This window comes from Trachurus japonicus, chromosome 1, assembly GCF_045865225.1.
Source record: "Trachurus japonicus isolate A0001 chromosome 1, Traja_1.0".
Lineage (NCBI taxonomy): Eukaryota > Metazoa > Chordata > Actinopteri > Carangiformes > Carangidae > Trachurus > Trachurus japonicus.
Genome location: NC_140907.1, coordinates 13445633 through 13459601, shown reverse-complemented (window position 1 = coordinate 13459601; position 13969 = coordinate 13445633). Strand labels below are relative to the sequence as shown.

General features: G+C 43.6%; 1 protein-coding gene across 2 annotated transcripts in view; it reads right to left on the bottom strand.

Moving 5' to 3' along the window:
• Positions 1–13969, bottom strand: part of LOC146991495 (E3 ubiquitin-protein ligase SMURF2-like) — a 60942-nt gene that overhangs the window by 6736 nt on the left and 40237 nt on the right. Inside the window, exons 9-14 of one of the 2 annotated variants that reach the window (XM_085773618.1) lie at positions 12208–12292; positions 10817–10975; positions 9573–9629; positions 2255–2468; positions 312–415; positions 69–183 (exon numbers count right to left, since the gene is read on the bottom strand). In XM_085773618.1, the coding sequence (XP_085629744.1) occupies positions 69–183; positions 312–415; positions 2255–2468; positions 9573–9629; positions 10817–10975; positions 12208–12292 (734 nt within the window). The remainder of the gene's footprint in view (positions 1–68; positions 184–311; positions 416–2254; positions 2469–9572; positions 9630–10816; positions 10976–12207; positions 12293–13969) is intronic. The other variant, XM_085773628.1, reaches the window with a different exon arrangement.

Sequence of the window (13969 nt, the reverse complement as noted above, 5' to 3'; positions counted from 1 at the left end):
AGAAATCCTTACAACACATTTATTACACTACTTCCTTACGCTTGACTATAAAGCTAGATGACTCGTACCGGGTTGACAGCAGAGTCGGGGTTAATCTGTAGAGTGTAGATGTCGTCTCTGGAGTACTGGAACAGGCCGTAGTAGGGGTTCAGCATCTCGTGGGACAGCAGGTATAACCATTCCCTAATGCATACACACAGATTTACCATACTGTGAAAGCAGTGCTTCAAATGATGCTCAAAAAATAATAAATAAATGTTAGCCGACATTTAAAAAATCACATAAATGTTAAAGTAAATGTGACAAATTACCTTGCGACCCCACCATAGTCCAGCCCCTCCTCCCCTCTGAATTTGATCATCAGTCTTTTCCAGAGATCCTTCGGACGCATCTTCATCACCTGTCGATACGACTCCTACGGTTCAACACAAACATCAGATTTAACATTTCACAGTACGTGAAACAAGACCGGCTTTGATACGACAGAGCAAACCTCAACAAGGTAACACTTTATGGATTTAGCAAAAAATAGTAATGTTGAAATGAGTTGAGGTGTCAGTATACTATGAACGTGTGTGGACATGTTAAGAGGTCAACATGTAGGAACTAAAACAGTCATTGCTGATGTATTGGTTTCCACATAATGATGATTTGCGTGACGAGCAGAGGCAAAAATTACTAACTGTTAATAAAAAAAATATTTCAGTCTATCTTGATTATTCTGCTCTTGCCTCCCTTCATCACACCCCTGCACACAGTTACAGTTAAACAAACAGCGTGTGTGTGTTTCCTTTTCACATTACATAAGAGACTTCTCTCTGTCGGTGCTCTCAGCGGAGTCCAGGCCGCACCACAATAAACAATCTGCTGCTGCAGCAACAGCAGCGCTACAACCCAGAGAGCATGACGGAGCTGGGCTGCACAGGCACTGAGACGCTTTTAAACACACACATTTTACAAAATGTATTTGAATCCGCCAACGCAAGATTCAACGTTTTAGGACTGATTATCATGGAGCTGTAACAGCGGCGCAGATGGCGTCTCCTCGGTCACACGACCGGGCTGCAGGCAAAAGCCGAGACAGCGCTCAGGTTGGTACGCATCCTGATCATCGACATGTTGGTGAAAGGGAGGAAATGTATAAAGAGCATCCAAAACCCACCACTTCATGGCTGAATGTACACGGTGCAAGACGGAGCATTTGTGTTTGTCACATGTCAACTTGTGGCAGTGAACATGTGTGAATGGGAAACCTTGCTATAAGCCTTGTAAGTTCATGCACACACACACACTGCCAATGGTAAACTGCAGCACTGGTTTCTGCAGAAAAAAAAAAAACCTCAAGTGGATCTGCAGAGCTGGTTTTCACACTTAACTTTCCCCTTCCACAGCTGTCACGTCGAAGGGGGATGAAGTCATATTTTTCATTGCTCCACTTGTAGTTATGAAGTTATGTCTGGCCCCGAACACTTGCCACTGCTGCCTTAGCTCCTTTTCTCACCCGCTCCCTACCCCACCTCCCCCCAACCCTTTAGCTGCTGAAATCATCCAGAAAGAATGCCTTTGCCTTGGTAGAACAAATGATTGGGAGAGAAACAAAAAGAGAGACAGAGGAAGAGAAGAAAAGGCATAAAGGAATAGTTTCTTTGTGGTGTTGTGAAGGCCTTTTTGTTCTGCTTTTCCCTGGAAATCATAAAATGGTTCTCAGTACTGCTTATGTGCTGCCTCAGGCCCTTTTCTAGCAAACACTGTAAATGAGGTGATAAAATGTCAGTAAAATGCACAGATCTGGGTTTGCGATCGTTTTCACGGATGTTTAGACTTAATCAGTCGGCATGTGATGCTCTGAATGCCGAATTATGAATTTCATGAACGCGTGATTGATGCACATTCACGGCGAATTCTTTGTTGTTATGCATTGGTTTGCATGCATGTGTGTGCAGCGATGTTCAGCGGGGCCTCAGATGTTTCCTTTTATGGTTTAAGGCACATCCGAAATTTCAGGTTTGAGTGTCATTTTATGAGCATCGCAACTATTTTTAGACGAGCACGCGCGCTGTTGAAGTGGATTATTTCTGGTGCATGACGGTTCATGATCTGTGAACTTAGGGGGAAGTAATTGTTTATGTTCATTTTGCCATCTAGGCAGCAGGACTGTTCTCAAGGGCATTGGGTTACCAAAACAAAAACAACCGCACTGTTACTGTTTTGTTTGTGTGTTTATCGGTGTGTGAATGGGTCATCTCTTCTTTACCTCAAATATCTCCTCACGGCAGACCTCGATGCGGCAGTGGCCAGCCTGGGGTTGCTGCTGAGACAGTTCCTGCCGCAGGATCTTCAGTTTCTGCACCAGGTCTCTCTTGTATTTAGGCACCGTCAGGCACTCGGCGTCTTCAGGTAACTGGGCAGGTGAGAGCGGTTGCGGAGGGCCCCCGGGACCACCCTGGTCCTTCAACTGAGGCGGATGACTGGAGGGATAAGATGTTTGGAAGGGAGGTGGAGGGGGAACAGTCAAGGAGAGGGAGGGGGATGAGTGACATGAAAGGGGGGAGAAGACAGAATAGTGGTGTCAGTGTGATTCATCGTTCACTTAAACAGCAGTATTGCATAGTTTGTCCCGAGTTGCCCTCTCCAAAAACACAATTTCCATTCGTCGTAGCGCAGCTGTTTACTGTCTCATGGTCACAGGGAAATTTTTCATGTGCACTGCTTTGGTGGAGGCAACAGATTTATACGAAGATAGAAGGAAGAAAGAGGGATATGTCCTGTAGGGAATTCCCCAGCCCCTCCATCTCAAATATCCTTTAACCGCTGAACTAGGGAGTTTTGTAAGAAATTCCCTCTCCAGCCCTCACCGTCCTCACTCCTCTCCAAGCAAAGAGCACTAAAGAGAGGACTAAGCCCTGAGTAAATCTGATCCAGACCTGTGGACAGGCTGGGCCTTCGACCAGACGTTTGGTAAATATCACCACCAGGAGAGACGGAGAGGAGGAGATAAAACCTGAGCGAGTAGAGAGAGGGAGACACACACACAAATGAAGAGAAAGGAAGAACAATAGTAGCTGGCGCCTCTGACTAGCTGAGCTGGGCAGATAGGTCAATGTATTCTCTTTGTGCATGGTCATCACACACTTCTCTCTATTTCCTTTTACCCAAATTTCTTTCTTTTTTTAACTCCCTCTAAATCACCAGCTCCATCTCTGTGCCTTCAATTCTTTTTACATCCCGAGACATCTTCACTTCTTGTCTAAAGCTAATAGAAGTTGACAGCTTCCATCATCTGTCCACTGAAGCTGCCAACATCCCTCATACCTGGAGGTATAGAGGAAAAAAAAACACCAGCATTTCTGTAAACTCCCAGCCTTGTTTCTGTCAACATTGGCACTGGAGATACCTTTTTTTATGGGCTGCAAGTTATGACCTGATAAATGCATTGCAGACTCAAGCCGCCACTCTTGAGATCGTGTTTGCCTGGTCAAAGTGCAGCCTTGTTTTGCAATTTCAGAGCAACAAGGTTAAGAGTGGAAAAGGCTGTGGGCAGGGCGGCAGGCACGTCTGTCACACAGAACTTAAATCCTGACCTTTATCCTCCTTCGCTCTGCTGCCATTCAGAGCCTGTATATTCTAAGAAAAGGATAAGATACAATCTTATACAATCTTGGCAAAGATGTGCGATGGTCAGTGTTCTAGGTCTGGCCTCCTCCAGGCCTCACTGTGGTGTCGGTGGTGAGACGCCTGGGTGGGCCTCCTGAAAACATAATCCATCTCTCCCTTCAACAGGACAGCAGCCCTTATTTTCCTGCGAGGAGACGCTGAGCCAGCAGAGGACTTCTTGAAAAGAGGCTACTGTCCTCCGCTGGGAGCGGAGAGTCCGGGCTGCTGTTCGCCAAACAAAGGCGGCACACCGAGAGGCCAGAGCTGGTATGTGAGGGAAGGAGAGGACTTCTAAGGCGGCGGCACACAGCCACCCACTTATTCCAACACTCATTGTACACTTGGGCTCTCTGGTTCAGTAGGTTGAAAAAGGCCTCATCTATTTGGGCTTTCCAAACTAAACGGGTGCAGTGTTTCACCAGTCTATCCCTGTATAATCAAGTCTGCTGCTATTTATTTTATTGGCAGGCACTGGGGCTCCTAGCATGTCAAAGAAAGGGTAAGACTGCAGCGGAGCAGTCCTGAAAACCACTTTAGGAAGGAGGAGGAGAAGAAAAGATGACCTTAAAACAAAATGGAATGAGTTGCTTTTGGCTGGGAGGCTCAAGAACCATATAATAAAGCGTAATTTCAGCGCACTTTTTTTTTTCTCCTTCTGAGGGCACAGTGTAATTAAAAATATGTTTCAACATAGTTCATCGTCTCTGGTTTCCAAATGGGACAAGCTCTGCATATTTGATGGTAAATATAGAAAATACAAGCACAGCAAAGTTGAAAATCTGCCCAGGCCGAAAAAGAGAAATGGTTCCTATTGCTGTGACAGCTTGGGTGAAATATGACATTTGGGAAGAAATATAAACTTTCAAATTCAACGCAAGAGCCAGAGGATTTTATTATTGTTATTCCAAGGTAGAAGAAACGGGAGGAAAGAGGCTGAAGGAGTCAAGAAATGAAGGAGTGAACATTTTTCTGAGCTGGATCACCTGCGCCTGAACCTGCAGAGTCATGATAGGCCTCGGTCCTCTCTCTCCGTGTACGCGGGGAGACGGTCTGGCCGTGTGTCAGGTCAGGTGAGAGAGTGCACTGCGCGCACAGGAGAGCGAGTCTGCGCGTATGTTTGTGTAAGACAAAGTATACTTGCTCCTTTTTCTCTGACAGCTGCCACAGGTGGGCCGAGATGACAGTTGAGTAAGTAAAGCGGTGTGAAAGCCAGACCAGCCACCACAACACACCCACTCTGCCCCCCCCAGCCCCCCACCCACCCAGCTCTGAGAATTAAAGGGGTCCTTTATAAGTCGATGTGCTTTGAGTATCAGCTGGTGCCCCCGCTCCTTGCACTTGCCTAAAAACCAGGAGAGGGCATAGAGGTCGGCCAAAAGTGCCACTGCTGCTGACTCTGCAGTAGTCTGTGTGTGTGTGTGTGTGTGTGTGTGTGTGTGTGTGTTGCCAGTAAAAGTGTGACCTCTCACATTCTTCCCAACTGCCAAGCTCCCACATCTGCACACTTCTACCCTCTCCAAAAGTACATGAAGTACAGGAAACCAGCAGCAGACAGACTGTGGTGATGAGACTGCCTACTGACTAAAATATGTTGCATCTGAAGACACTTCTTCTTCTTCAGGATGAAATATTCGCAAAAATTCTGCCATGACACAGGAAAAAAAAACAAAAAAAAAACACACACAATCTTCTTTCTCCTGACATTTGATTTTCATGAGCAACATCCAATGAGAAATATTGCTAAAATCCAGTGAAGTTGCTACAGTAACCCTTGAACGAGCAGAAGTTTTACAGTAACAGCAGAAAGCGGTTCACCATGTGCACTACAGAGTGAAATCCATTAAGTGTCTTAATAAAATACAAAGCATTTGTTAGGAATGACATTTTTTTATAGGGATTTAAGCTTTCACACAGACTGTCCTCTTCTGTTCACTCTTACACTGACGGCCTATTAATACCGCGCCTACAGACGGAGCATTCATCCTGCTGTGGATACTGTTTAGACGGCTGGCATTTACTGTATCATCAGGTTGCACGTGAGGTTTAGAAACTACTGCAGAAAATGTCAAGTACTGTACATATTGTAGATATACACTGGATTTACTGCTAACCCAATAATTTGCTTTCCTATTTATCTTCCACAGGTTAAATATACTACACACCCATGATGCACCAAGTATAATCATCACTTTTTAAACATAAATGCAAATATTGATATAACTGTCATGAAGATTTATAACTTGGTTGGGAAAATACCTGCTGATGCCCACTAAACTTCAACCCAGAGCCAACTAAAAATACCTTCGGCAAACACTGATGTAATCTTTCAGACATATACGATGTGCTGGTGCAAGGGAGGAAGCTAAGTATGCGAGAAACAGTGTGGCAGACCACAGTAATGTAGCTGTGTCTGACTGTCTGACAATTCAAAGCCTTCATCAGTCTGAGGTTGACGGCAGCAGGACTGTCTGAGTCACTTTTAAACCAAGATGTGTGCTGGAGGTTCAATAGACTGGAGGTGCAAACTGTAGACTTGCAATGCTGAATATCAAATCTGTTCCACGCCATCCTGCAGTCAAAACACACACTGTTAGTGTTTCCACAGATGGGGAGGAAAACACACAGACTGAACGACAAAAGGGGTCAAAAGGTGCGAGGTGAAGCAACAACTACAAAGTTGCAGAACCCAAAATGCAGTTTCAATGAAAAAGGAGTTTTTTCCTCTTTCTCTTGTATTTCAGGACACAACATTATCAGCAGGTCTGATTATTATTTGTCAAAATAAATCTAAATAGGTATGCTTAAAAGCATACAGTCAAAATGAAGCAAAGACTTCTTTAGACTGATTACATTTTAAAAATTGCTGCCAGTGCAATTTAGTGAAGAAGTGACAACACCAGCTGCACATTTGGGACCCTAAAAAAGCACCGAAAACAATCCTGTCTGACAACTCAACACAACAGTATTTTTGTGTTTTTTTTTCCCAGTAGAAAGACTCTTGTTATTTAATTATTTCATTGCCATCACTCTCTTTCCAGGTCAGCACTGACAGTTTGGCTTGCAGCAGGTTTTTTTTTTTACTTTAAGTCAACACATTGCTTTTTGTTCACCGCTTGATCAAAGCGAGTTTCTCTTCTGCAGCGCTTATATTTGTTTGGCCGACCAACTCTGTTTTCTCCGTTGTCAACTGCTGTATTTTATTCTATTGATTTAAGTTTGTGTCCATTTGCCAGAAACTAAAAAGAAAACATGCATTAAAGAGAGGCAGATAAACCCTAACAAAAGTGAAATCATCCTCCGGTGGTATGAAGGGAACAGCAGCGTCCTGACATCTCAGTGCTGTAAGAAAAAAAAGAAAAAAGTCCCTTTGCCCCCTCTCTCTCTCTCTCTCTCTCTGTGCAGCATGCATACTTTCCTTTACAATGAAATCAACTATCGCACCATCTATGCAGCTATGCAGATATCTAAAGAAAAACAAAGATTTTTAGTTTCATTTAGATTTTTTTTCCCTCGAACGCCACACATCAGCATGATGTAACATGCACTCGGCTCATCCTGAAATGCAACCCCACCCCCACAAAACCATCACCTTCAATCTCCCTTTAGGAAAACAGGTCAGTGCAGAGCTGCATTACAGCAGGTCACAGTGTGTGTATGTGTATGTGTGTGCGCAACGTCACGTGTGGTGCATGAATTGGACCTGTGTGGATGTGGGGCGAAATATTCTTAAATCCTGGCATAGATAATGAGAATTATTGAGGAGTCACAAGCATAATTTAAACTCACATCCCTACATTTTTCTATTAGATATATACGCTATAGAATAAGGACATCTTAATTTTTTATCTCCTTACAATCTACTTCATAACCTCCTTTCTTTCTATCTATTTTTCCCCAGGGGAGCAATAAAGTTATTTTGATTCATCAAAAGTGTTACAGAGCTGAGGATAATGTATAAAAAGGTCAACACATTAACATTAAATAGTCAGATGTTAAGACTATTACACACTAAGTATGTAGATCTACAGTGTGTGTAAACAGACTTGCCCCCCCCCCCCCCCCCCCCCCCCCCACCATGTTGTCTCTGCCTCTCTGCCAGCTGTTTTCTTTTAATGGCCCTCCTGTCAGTCACCCTGGGTGTTTAGATTGGACGCTCTCACGCAGTAAATAATCCAGCGTTATATTTGGACTGTTGAGACCATTTAACATGGCCAATAAAATGTTGTGTTTCGGAGCCAAAATCAGTCGGCAGTCTCATCACCACAGTGTGCACGACACTCATCTACTTTAATTCTTCCTACGCCACGGAGAAGAACAACCTTTTTAATAAAACGAAGCTAAGAGGGTTTTTGACAATCAACTGATGTGTTTTTTTGACACACAGATTTATTTCCACTGGTATGATGATGACATCAGAGAGAAAAGAGGAAGTGTTTAAAGAGAAGTGGCACCGACCGTTTTTGATGCTGAGCTCATTTGCTTTTATACGTTTTAAACCTCTTAAGATAAAATAATTCATGTGATTTCCTGGCCATAATTTTGCGTTGCTTGAAATGCAGCTGATTTGACGGCTAGTCTTACAGGCACAATACAAACCTGATTGGCTTGAATATTGATTAGACTTATGACAAGAATCTAAAATAGAAAAACTCCAAATTTGGCTTCAACTTCTGCTAAAATATTTATAAAGATACAGGCCAAATACAGTTCAGGTGCCATGTGATGGATCATGGACTGCATATAGAGGGTGTTTTCATTAACCCAGTCTGCATCAAGGTAAGCCGTCCTAGAAATTAGAGCTTGTTAATTTCGACCTTCTCAAAGCTCTAAAACTGTGTCTGAACTCTCTCAAATCTCTCCTAATAAGGAGTCAGACAAGCAGTTAATGATGCTGACTGGATAACATAGCTGAGCTTCAACTCACAACCAGGGGCTATTCTGACACATATGGATACTATTTGACCAAATGACCAGATGTTGATTTCCCAAACATGTCCATCGTGCCAGCAGCTGTTATTGCAAGAGGTTTTGACAAAGAATTTGTACAAAAAAGAAAAGAAAAAAAAAAGCTACAGGGGAAAAAATCTCCACATCTCGATGTTCCTCTTGCTCTCGTGATTTCTAGCTCATACGCTGTCAGACGTGAAGTGACGGGAACTTACCAGACAGAGAACGATCTAAGATTCAGTTAACGCGGTAGTTGTTTTATCAGTGACACACAACACAAGCTCAAGTCCGTTCAGCGTGAATGTCACAGATTCGTTCGTTAGCCATCAGAGCTAACGCACGGCTGATGTTTTCATCCTGTATATGTTCAGTGAGTCTACGCGCTGGTGCTAAGCTAACAGCTGCTGTGCTAACATGTGTTGAGTATTATTTTTCCTGGTGGGGTCGGATACATCAGGCTTCTCTGTTGGCTTGGCTGGCTGCGGGCTGAGCTACAGTGAAGGCAGACTGCTGACAGAGAGGACAAACACACTGAAAGGTGGAGTGACAACTCCCACGACATAGAAGCCAGGGTTGTGTGTGTGTGTGTTTGAATGACATCCTCAGGGTTGGAAGTCAACTTTGATGAAGGCTACACAAAACATGCACATATATACATAAACACACACCAACTGGACATTGGAGGACTGTCATGGTCAGCATTTTTTCTTCATGATCATGTGTGTGTGTGTGTGTGTGTGTAGCCTTTGAGTGACTGGCTGCTGAAAGTGCTTTATACAGACAGCTGGAGTGAGAGCATGAAAAGTCCTGTTAGCCTGTGAATGCTGACTGCATTGTTCACATGTACGTATGTCACAGACCCCATGTAAGCGTGTGTATGCACACTTTGCACAGACATTGTGTTGCCTGCGTGCAAGTGCGTGAATGTGTATTTGTGCTCACAAATATCCTCATGTGTTTGTGTGGGTTACCTGAGGTTAGTGTTTTGGCTGTCCATGGCCACACGGGAACCATTTGGACTTGGGCTGCTGGAGGAAACAGGAGGGGAGAGGGGAGGGAAAGACAGGGAAAGACAAAGAGGGAGAAAATTACATACAAGAGAAGGTGAATGACAGAGAAGGGTATTGAAGCATTGCAGGACAGCAGGACAAATACAGATAGGACAAATGCATAGATAAGACAAGAGAAAAGGACACAAAGAAGCAGGAGAGATGAAAAGGGTAGTGAAAGAGAAGAGGAAATAAACAGAAGAAGGAGACATTAAAAAAATGCAAAGAGAGGAAATGGATGAAAAGACAGCAGAGTTGGTGAGAACATCAGAAAGTGGATGGGAAGGAAGACAAATTGGCAGATACACGAGACAGGGGGTAGGGGAGAGGACAAACAGAGAAGAACAAAAATATAAGGTGAGATGAATAAAGACAGTCATCTGTGTTTATCTTATATCAGACATATTCATTGCTGGGGGATTCATGACTGTCGTGTGCATCACAGGCTCCCTAACAGTTTTTTCCCTCATGTCGGGTTATTCCAGCATCCCCAGACAGGAGTCATCACGTCCATTTCCAGGATGGATAGTGTGAGTGTAAAGCTTCTTCTAAAAACACTGAGTCTCTAACAGTCACATGAGCAGAGCGGAGAGCGGCTCTGGATGTCCTCTACTCAAAACCATAAACAGGGCAAATCTGACTTGTTTAAGAGCCGTGGCCAAACATGTAAGAGATCAACATTGACACAATTAAACATTAACACCACTAGGTCTGAATTGGTGTGAAAAATCTGATTATTTCCCTCCATTGAGAAAACGTGTCATGCTGATTTCTTGTCCAGGTCATCTGCCTCTATTTACTCTCGTGGCCAGCTCTTCAATACAAGGACATCTGGTAACTTTTATGATCAAGTGGCTACGAAGTCATAATCCATCGGTTGTTGTTTCACTGAAATTATTGCTGTTTGTTTCTGTGTTTCTGTCACAGCTAGTTTGAGTTTTTACGGTAACGGGGACTGTTACCTTTACAAAACAGACATAACCCTACAGATTTGCATTCAGCAACATATTTGCAGTTGTGTTTTATAGTTGTTGTGTACACGGCTTTTATGTAAAAGGATAAAATGCTGGAACAACTTAATTTGTCCTGGGAAACGCTGACAGTCAATGTGATCTACCCTGAATATTCTGCCCTGGCTGACACACATTATTAACTGATGGACTCACTTGAGTACAAGATGCAGGTTCGCAGACAGTCGCGGGTCCGTGAACTGTGTTGTTCGGTTGTTGTGGTCGACGAAGTAGACGCGGCCGGTGGCTGTGTTTCTGATCTCCCAGCCGGGTGGCAGCGGGCCAAGCTCCTCACAGTTCACATTGCTGAGGTCCCTGAACAAAGTTATGTGAAGCCATTAGTAACAATGACACAGCAAATAAAATGCAAGTCTGAATGTGACTGTAAATAGAAGCACACATGCTACAGAAAACAAACAGATCAATGACCATCATACTACACCATCTGTAGCTTTCATCCTAAATTAAAGAATAGACTGGGCACTCTTTTCTTTTGTTTTTCTAAACTCCCAAATATGAAACAACTGATCAATAAGTGTTTTTAGTTTACTTGATAGTCCTGCTGATAGTGACAGACAGTGATGAAAAATAAGTTGTTCCCACAGCAGTTTCACAAGACTCAACCAATTAAAACACAGGAGCTCAGACCCAAGAGCCTCTGCAACATTAACATTGTCATTATCCTTCTGAAAAAGTCTCTGCTCTAATTTCTGGATTCTCTTTCTGTCCTGTATACTGACATTCCTGTCAGTAGAAGTCCTGATCTGGGACAACGCCATAGCCTACAGAGGTCTTGTGTGTGTGTGTGTGTGTGTGTGTGTGTGTGCGTACACTTTGTCCTTGTGTGAAGTGAGGACACATCACTCAGGGACAAAAGCACATGCCTCGCTGCATTCATCACAACATACCGGGTCATTTCAGCGGCTCTGTCCAAACTGACCAAACCCAAAGTTGCTGCTGTAAGTTGGACGTTGGACGCATGTGCTTCATCACTAAGCAGCAGCTACACCGACACAAGGCCAAAAAGTGTAACGCAATCACACCGCCTGCGATCTCTGGTGAATTAAGTAGTGGGCTATTGAGAGTTGGTGAACAGAATGATTGAATGCAGAACCACTGGCCTGCTGGTGTTTTCAGCTCAACATCTGTCCAAAAACTTTCTTCCAGCTCCACGTCGGACTCAGAGGTCATTATTTTGGCTGACCCCGACTTGAGCCTGAAACTTGACTAATAAGACTGTTTTTGAACAAAGCCCTGAGCAATTACGTGAGAAATTAGGTCTGATCCAAACCAGTCAAGTCGACTTTGGCCCTGTCAGTTTTGGGAATATATGTCAAATTTTATATTAGGATTAAAACAATACAGGCTGTCCACACTATGATGAATCTATCATGTACTTAACTCAATATGTTTTTAATTCTGAGATAATTAAGCTCATATTAAGAGATCTTTGTGACACCTCAAAAAAAAAAAAAGAGTTGCTTTAGAAATATAGATATTTAACAATACATGTGAAAAACATACAAGGGTATGCACAAAGTAATTACCTGGGTACCCGGGGGTCATGCCAGGTGCTGACTCCAGTCTGCGTGTGGAGGAAGTAGACCTGGCCCTGCTGAGTTGTTCTTTGCTCTGAAAAAACAAAACAAAAAACAAATGAGATTTTTTTTTAAAATTTGCATTAATATGCCAAAAGGCAAAAAGCAGCACTGAAACAAGCTTGGGACTGTTGTCGACCGTTGTTGTTCTCTAGTCTAGTTCAGATGGGTACAAGCGTGGATAGCGAGTTTGTGTATTTTGGAGACGAGGAAGTCTGTTTATAATTGATGTGACAGGCAAACTGCTGGGACAATGTTGAACTAAGAGTTTCTTAAGGTGTGTGCCAATGTAATCAATTAGTTCCTCTACAGTCTCCAGTAGGCCTTTCCCAGGAGTGTGGGGAAAATAAAATGTGAGGGAAATTTATCAAAGACTTCCATGAGTGTTTTTCCTTACAGAGCGTTCCTTGATGCATCCTAGTTGCCTTGTTTTCTCTTAAAGGCTTGTGTGTGTGTGTATGTGTATGTGTATGTGTATGTGTATGTGTGTGTGTGTGTGTGTGTGTGTGTGTGCGCTGAAAGCCCATCCACTCCTATTAATCTCCAAAACCAAAAGAAATGGAAAGGAAAATGCTGCCATTCATGCCAAACCCACTAATATAATATACTGTAAACAAATAAGGGAATTGAGGACACCAAAGTGAAATCTGAGGAGACCGGCTCTTATTTGTAATCCGTCACTGACTCGTTGGACCTTTGGTTCGATCCAACTCATGGATGAATGGAGAGTGAGTGTGTGAATGTTGGCACACGGTGTGCGCGCTGCACGGGCGTGGTGGTGTTCATGTGTGTATATCCAGCCGCTAATCCATCACTACCCCCCACCCCAACTTCCTACTGGCACAACTTGTTTCCTACCCACCTCTCCCTGTCTTTTTTCCTCTCACACATTCCCCCTCTCTCCTGTTCTCTCTCTCTCTCTCTCCTGTTCTCTCTCACGCTCCCTCACCACACCCAGCCGCTGGTTCAGAGGGTTCAGCTGAGGAAGAAAGCTCACTAGCTGTTGGGCATCAGTGACTCATTTTGTCCGACCTCGGCCAGCCTCGGTGGACACAGCAGGACGTTTCAAAAGGGGGCACAGGTCCAGCGGTGCCATTCTAAATCACTGGCATGCAGCCCCACACTTAAAATAATAATTTATTTTACAGACTCTGTGGGTATTGTGGGGTGCGCTGTGGCCGACTGTGAAAAGTGCACATTTCGGAAAAACATTCAGATGCTGGAAATTGTACTTGCTCCGGCATTATTTTCCCAATGTGTTTGAATGCCGCAAGTAAGGCCAACTTAAGTAATACAGTACAATGAGAGAAAATAACAAGTAACTCCAAGTGCCTTTCCTGAATTAAACACAGAGCTATGAATACTCCGATTCCCCTCCTTTCCTTCGTTGTGGGAATATCAGTCGGCAGAGCCAAAACGTTCCAACAAACAGGAGAGAAAATGAGAGGAGAGACAGACTGTTAACACACAGCAAGAGATGTTATGATGTGGTGCTGTGGGAGGGAGGGGTGGAGGGAGGGAGGTAGAAGGGGATTAACGGTGTGAGTTAGCCCAAATGTGGACCAGAGAAACAGACAGAGACAGAACAAGAAAGGAGGCTACAAATGACATTTAAACATTTTCTCATCATTAAAGCAGAAGTAAGTGATATATTTGTGTTAATATAAGTCTTAAATAGTTATATCTTCCGACAGCAATCACTTACATAGAG